Below are 7,500 nucleotides of genomic sequence, written 5' to 3'. Positions count from 1 at the left end.
AGTGTGTCTCCTCGGCGCTGCTCGCCATTGGCCGGCCTCCGCTCCGACCAGATGGGTGAGAACCTTTAATGTTGAGCTCTGATTGGACAGCAGAGGACCGGACGGACTTACAGTCTGTTTGTAGTTTGTTCTCGATGCTTCTGCCGAATCAGGGGATCAGAAAATGACTCCTCAGCTGTTGTTGTTATTAGTTGTATGAATGTATAACAGGTTTTTATCTATCTAGTATTTATTATTATTTACTTAGTGCAAAGTTCCTTATTGTACCAGTAGAAACTTAAAGTCTGAGTAGATGTTCGAACACTGATTCCAGGACTGAAAACAAAGAATTGTATTATTATTATTATTCTAAAAGTTTCTGTTTCTTTGACTCGTCTTTCCCTCAGGTATCAGCAGAGAACCCGGTTTCCAGCGTCGGAAGAGGCTCAGTCCTGGTGGTCTCGCTCAGTCCTGCGGCTCGCTGCTCTTTCCACCAGATCCCCGGCGCTCCCTCGCTGAGCCGACTCCTCGCGCACACCGAACAGCGCCACCTGCTGGTAGGAAATCTCCATAACTAACTCAGGGCTCGGTTTCATCCCAACACTTTTATTCTGTGATGTTAGCGTATTGACACTCCCACGGTTAAAGCTACCAACGTCTGTTAAGATTCATTTATCTTGTTTAATATTAGTATTAGTATATATATATAAATATATAATATATATAATATATATAAATATAAATATATATATATTTATATTTAAAGGTCTTCCCTCTTCTCCACCTCTTCATCACCAGCCTCTAGGAGCCGCTCAGCCCACAGGAAGGAGCCAAAACCTCCAACACCTCCTGGAGCACGAGCAGACCCTGGATCCCCTGCACAGCCTGAAACTCCAGCAGGACCACGACCTGCTGCAGACCCAGGACCTCCTACAGGACCACGACCTGCTGCAGACCCAGGACCTCGAACAGGACCACGACCTGCTGCAGACCCAGGACCTCGAACAGGACCACGACCTGCTGCAGACCCAGGACCTCGAAGGACACGACCTGCTAGACCCAGGACCTCGAACAGGACCACGACCTGCTGCAGACCCAGGACCTCGAACAGGACCACGACCTGCTGCAGACCCAAGACCTTCAGCCCGACCACGAACTACTGCAGACTCTGGATCAGTGGAACCAGGAGCTGCTGGAAAATCTGGTAAATACAAACTAGAAACAACATTCAACCCCTTCGTCTATCGACTGTTGACTGTGTTGCATAACGGACTCTCCTGGTTGAACCACATCGTCCTGCTTTGTGCCAACGCCGTTGTTCTGTCTCCCCAGCGAAGCCCCGCCCCTCCAAGCTTGACAGCCAACCGCAGCCGAGCCGACCTTTGACATCAGCGCCTGATGGACAGCAGCCGTCGGCCGATGAGGTGAGCCAGATTGGAGTTACGACCTTGAGTTAGTTCCTCCGCTGCAGCTGTGTCTCTGTAAAATACACCTTCATTTAAACTACAGTAACAGTGTCGCCTCTGTTCCAGGTCCAGCATGCTCTGCGGTGGCGGGCGGGGCTGAGGTCTGGAGGTCGAAGGTCAGGAAGTCAGCAGTCGGAGTACCACAGACAGTTCAGCTGGAAGAAACCTCAAGCTGCTGCTTCCCCAATGCTGACTGCAGAACAGGTTTCTACTCAGTACAACCACAGATTGATAAATACCACCAGCGTCATACAGGACGGAGAGTCCAGTTACTACAAGATGTTTTATGATGTGTTTGGATGAATCTTTCTTTATGAGGAAGAACATGCACCCAAACATTGACCTCGAGGATAGACTCAGTGAGTGTTGGTGAGAAACGTGAACATTTCTTTGTTTATAAGAAACCTCCTCGGGGCAGCTTTAAGTGGGTCAGAGGGATTGTTTCTTTGTCGGCGTCGTTCGTCTCTTCCCGCTATCGGTTGCATTCATCCAGCGCGTCACTGTGGGCGGCTGACTCGGCTCCGTGCCGCGGTAATCCCTGACCTCATGTTACATTAAAGTTCACCGGCGTCAGATCAGATAGAAACGATATCGGAGTCGGTATCAGGACACAAAAAGTCACATCGGTGCTTCTCTAGTGCTGTTAACAGTTCTGTACTGTACACGCTATCAGCTGCATGGTGATAAATCATTACACTACAATGCAGTGATACTGAATATATCTGAGAATTACTGTTTGTATATATTCTGCAGTTCAGCTGTGTGTCCACTAGGTGGCGGTAGACTGTTTTCTTGCTGGTTTAACTGAAGAACAACTGATGAGTTTACTGGTTGTTAACTTATTGATTTATCTGCTGATTGTATTGACGAGCTGTAAAAGTGCTTTAATGGGTCATTCCATTAGTCACCTCATTGTTATTTGATGTTATTGATTAGTGACTGACTGCTGACATTTGACCCCCCCCGTCCCTGCAGCTGCTCCACTCAAGCAGCAGATCTGTGCCCCCCTTTAAGACGAACCCCGTTCCCGTGGAGACGGAGTATCGGCGCAGCTTCCAGGGTCTGGCCCCGCCCTCAGAGCCCCGCCTTCGGAAACACCTGGAACATCAGAGGGTCCCGCTGTTCCACGCATACATGGTACACACACACACACACACACACACACACACACACACACACACACACACACACACACACACACACACACACACACACACACACACACACACACACACACACACACACACACACACACAGAGGTACTTTCTTTCCTGTCATACAAATACAGGATGCTGACTAATATACTGAACCTCACTGTGATTGAAGTCTGTTGTATTCTGGGTAAAAATCTGTTCTTTAAAGTTACTTTAAAGCTTCAGTAGGTAACTTTTATAAAAATAACTTTCAACATGAGACAGATAATATGAGATAAAATCAGGTTGCTCTGGTTTCTGTTCTACTATCAGGATAAAAGTGAAAGTTTCAGCAAATATGACATAAAGTTATTTTTATAAAAGTTACCTGCTGCAGCTTTAAAGTCTCAACTTCAAATCAAATTCAAAATATCTATGCATTAATCAATTACTTTTATTTGCATCACGTCTAATAAGAAATCTCAGTTCTGACTGGCTGGCAGGTGTAGATTAACTTTAGTAACCAGACACCTGAACGCTGACTGAATGTGTTAAACTGAAGGTAAGAACAGCAACAGTAACAGTCTTTACATAAACAATAGAGAGCCGAAGTGAAACTGGTTCCAAAACCTCGTTCAGACATTAAAGACCTGAAGCCTCAACAATGTGTCGTGTTTAATTCAGAGAGTTAATTTCTCCACAGATTGATCGTTTTAATCTTTTCAGTTTACAAAGCGGTTTGACAGACTAACATGATTGCCGTCATACACAAAATATAACTAAATATACAAATAAAGAATACAACAATAAGAGCAGAATAGAAGCCATGAAAATATAAAATAAAATAAAATAGAATAAAGTAAAAAGAAATCCTGAAGGCAAAAGTACACTCACCTTTAGATTTAGATACCACCAGAAACCTTCTACAGTATCGGACCTTTAAAGAGTTTTATAATGAGATTCTTCCTCTTGTTAATCACTTGTGGCGCCGTAGAGAAATCTGTAAATATATATGAGTGACAGCGTAGTGCTTCTGCTGCTGGAGAAACTACAGTGGCACAAATAATCCACAAATAAGGCACAAATAATCCACAAATAAGGCACAAATAATCCACAAATAAGGCACAAATAAGGCACAAATAATCCACAAATAAGGCACAAATAACCACAAATAAGGCACAAATAATCCACAAATAATCCACAAATAAGGCACAAATACGGCACTAGTAAGGCATAAATAAGGCACAAATAAGGCACTAATAATTCACTAATAAGGCACAAATAAGGCACTAATAATTCACTAATAAGGCACTAATAAAGTACAAATAAGGCACTAATAAGCCACTAATAATTCACTAATAAGGCACAAATAAGGCACAAATAAGGCACTAATAAGGCACTAATAAGGCCACAAGTAAGCCACTAATAAGGCCACAAATAAGACACTAATAAGGCACTTATAAGGCACAAATAGGGCCCCAAATAAGGCACTAATAAGGCCACAAATAAGGCACTAATAAGGCACAAATAAGGCACTATCTATGTTGGGTTTGTCCTTTCTGGGCCTGGGGTGTCTGTAAATAAAAACGACTCATTCTAAGGTTCAATAATTCTTATGTTCAGGTGATTATACACTAATAAAAACACACCTGTGAACATTACATCACATTTATAGATAGAATAGATTCTCCTTTCAGTCCTGTTTTCATCTTCAGGCAAATAAAAAAAGGAGGGAGGAGTCAGAGAAGAAGCTCCACCCCAGACCTGATGATGCCACGCCCCCTCCTCCTCCTCAGGTGCAGAGAGGACACAGGTGTGTTTCTGTGTGTGTGTGTGTGTGCTTGTCATTGTGTATCTGTGAATTCCTTACGTTTATGACGTCGTCTGTCTGTCTGACAGGATGTTGACAGAGTATCAGTCCAGCTTTCGTTCTCCTCTCTACAGGATCCTGGAGGAAGGCGGAGCCCCGGACGGCGAGGCCCTTCAGGTCAGGGTTCAGTCTCATGTAGCGTCAGATGGGAAGTTAGATATCAGCACAACAGAGGATTGGAATTCATTTGATGTTGTACCATGTTGTGCCCTGCATTCTGGTGGTTTGTGGGGAGGCCTACTGGAGATGGACAATATTGATTACGTTCTGAGAAGCAGACATAGCTGAAGGTCCACCCTCAGGACATTCTGGATTAAATAGATGTGATTTCCTGCATTCTAGTGGATTTTTGGGTGGTCTGCTAAAGATGTGCAATACCTGAACTTATTCTGATTCATGTTCGGCATCATGACTTGTAGGGCCTTCTAGACTTGAGCTGAACATTCAACCAGAAAACTATTGTTGTGCCTAAATGACTGCCTGTATCACAATAAAGCCTTATTCATAGACCAGTGTTTAAGATTGGACCTAGGTACCTGTAGGTTGATAACTGAAACCTAACCTATGTTGTGAATAAGCCTCCCACACAAACAAACAATGAGCTGATATTTTGAGCATGCAGTATACCACGAGGTGAACAAGGTGCTCTCCTGCTGCTTTCACCACGCACACACAAAGAGTTTAAAGTTTAAGAGAGCGAGTACTCAATTGGACGACATTTCATTGTTACATACTCTCAGCTCAGATTCTCACCAGACTTCTCGATGTAGTTTCTCCCGCTGTCTTTCTCGGTAGAGCGCCATCTACCGTAGGGGAGTTTAAAAAGGAACGAACGAGTCTCGGCCCAAGATCGGATTTTTTTTGCGTGAGAAATTGGATGTGTGGCGTGAGTGCGTGTGAAAACCGTGTGAAAACCGTATGTCACACGGCGAAAGCGTGAGAGTTGGCAGCTCTGCGTTTATTCGGGTGTTTCCTGTACTTGTCAGCCGTCTGTACATCAGCCTTTGAAATCAGGCTGATTTGTTGCCAATATTTCAGTAATTTCTTGTGTAAATCATCACATTCACTGAAGGTTTGACCACTTTTGTGGACTCAAATTAAACACTGCATCCCTCTGTCCACCTGCACATCGGAACAGTTGATCTGACTGACCTGAAACAGGTCCTGGATCAGTTTCTGTGAGGTTGTAGTAGTCAGGGGATTTGCGCAATGCCCGTCTGGTAGCTAAACTGTGTGTACGTTTGTTGCGGATGGAAAAACAGAGTGCTGAGTGTTAGCAGTGAAACCACAGAGGTTCATTTCAGGGAAACAACTCACTGTTAGTCACACACACACATACACACACATACACACACACATACACACACACACACATACATACACACACACACATACATACACACACACACATACACATACACACACACATACACACACACACACACACACACACACACACACACACACACACACACACACACAGGTAGGTTCCCACCAGTCTTGTGGAAAGTGTCGCTGAGGGAGGGCGGCAGCTGATGTTGCAAGATGAAGCACTTTTAGACTTTCTTTGTATGAAATCTTCTGAATTTTAGCTGACATCAGTTCGGCTGAAAAAAACCCATCAAACAACTTCAGACAAACTGCGTAATATACAGTACATCCCCTCAACCTGTGCAGGGAAAACTGATTCTGCAACCGGTTAGTTTTTCTTCCTGATATTTAAAGTTTTTGAACTCACAGTCATTGTTCTGTGATTCCTGCTTTGAGCCTTTAGGTTGAATAAAGGGAAACCTTAAAGCTAATGGAAATATGGCTTGAAATAGTGAAAATGAATGTGTAATATCAAAGCTGAGGCTCTTATTAAGCATAAAAAAAATCTATATATAAGTATAAGAAACCTTTGTTAAAAAAACAGCTAATTTTGTCGCTCAGAGGGAATGAATGGAGCAGCAGAGAGGTTTTATTGAACCTGAATTTGGATTGAAATTTAAGATTACAAGATAAAATATGGGGAAACCAGTCCCATAAAGAACGAGTCAGCACGACACATGGCCTATTATCCTCAACCGGGCACAGTGCTACAACCTGCTGCACAATATGTTTAACACTGACAATACAGCAGCTTAAGAAACTAAAAGAATCAAGGTGCTGGTGTATTTATTGCACTTTGATCTGTTGCACTAAGATTTAGAAGGTGTGATTCCATATCTAACGCTGCTCTGTAGGATTGTGCGGTTAAACGTCAGCGTGATCAGGCGGCTCTCTCCACTCTCTCTCAGTCGGGTGAGGAAGTTAAATCTCTGCTGCAGTCAGTTCCACGTGTCGTCAATGTTTGTGTTCTAGCAAAAGAGGTCGTCTGTGTGGACACTTTAGTATTGTATTCATGTAAATAAGTTGAGCTGCTGGTGATAGAAGTCGAGTCAGCATGACGGAGTGTTTCTATTTTAACCGGCGCAGCTTTTGTGAGAAATAAGTGAGTCAGAGTAATTTCACATGAGCATCAAGGGCAAACATACCCACTCAAATCCGCACAGAGCGCACAGAACACAGCCAATATCAACACTCAACCATGTTTGTCCACAATGACTGACCCCACCTTTTATAGGGCAAATCAACGAGGCCACATTGAACGACTCCGTGGTTACGGCCCTTCAGCTCTGGCTAACCAATCATTGCTGGTTGACGTAAAACGCGTCGCTACCAGTGCGACACAAAAACGATTAGACGTTAATTTCTATGATTATAGATTCCAGCTATAAGGACAATAATATTGTGATTTAGAAGTGATGGTGTGTAATTGAATTGAAGTTTTAGTGACTCATACTATATTTCAGTCTTTACTACCGATACTTTATAACAAAATAAATGTTACAAAGACTCTATAAACTCTATATTATCTGTATTCAGACTATCCAAATAAAGTGGAACAGACATTTGTGCATTAATTGATTGATAGTTTAGTAGAAATGCATGTAAATAAAAAGCATTAACACCACTTTTTATGTGGTTAAAGAACCTCTCTGACTTCAGTGAAACCAAACCTTCACCCCCT

General features: G+C 43.1%; 1 protein-coding gene across 2 annotated transcripts in view; it reads left to right on the top strand.

Moving 5' to 3' along the window:
• Positions 1-7,500, top strand: part of mdm1 (Mdm1 nuclear protein) — a 14,835-nt gene that overhangs the window by 1,265 nt on the left and 6,070 nt on the right. Inside the window, exons 3-11 of one of the 2 annotated variants that reach the window (XM_051391734.1) lie at positions 1-55; positions 387-536; positions 778-1,014; positions 1,046-1,183; positions 1,312-1,403; positions 1,512-1,649; positions 2,421-2,582; positions 4,294-4,391; positions 4,478-4,565. The exon at positions 1-55 is cut by the window's left edge and continues 45 nt beyond it. In XM_051391734.1, the coding sequence (XP_051247694.1) occupies positions 1-55; positions 387-536; positions 778-1,014; positions 1,046-1,183; positions 1,312-1,403; positions 1,512-1,649; positions 2,421-2,582; positions 4,294-4,391; positions 4,478-4,565 (1,158 nt within the window). The remainder of the gene's footprint in view (positions 56-386; positions 537-777; positions 1,015-1,045; positions 1,184-1,311; positions 1,404-1,511; positions 1,650-2,420; positions 2,583-4,293; positions 4,392-4,477; positions 4,566-7,500) is intronic. The other variant, XM_051391735.1, reaches the window with a different exon arrangement.

This window comes from Dicentrarchus labrax, unplaced genomic scaffold (genome assembly GCF_905237075.1).
Source record: "Dicentrarchus labrax unplaced genomic scaffold, dlabrax2021, whole genome shotgun sequence".
Taxonomy (NCBI): Eukaryota; Metazoa; Chordata; class Actinopteri; family Moronidae; genus Dicentrarchus; species Dicentrarchus labrax.
Note: the sequence above shows the minus strand (reverse complement) of the source record. Positions and strands in the feature narration are given on the sequence as shown.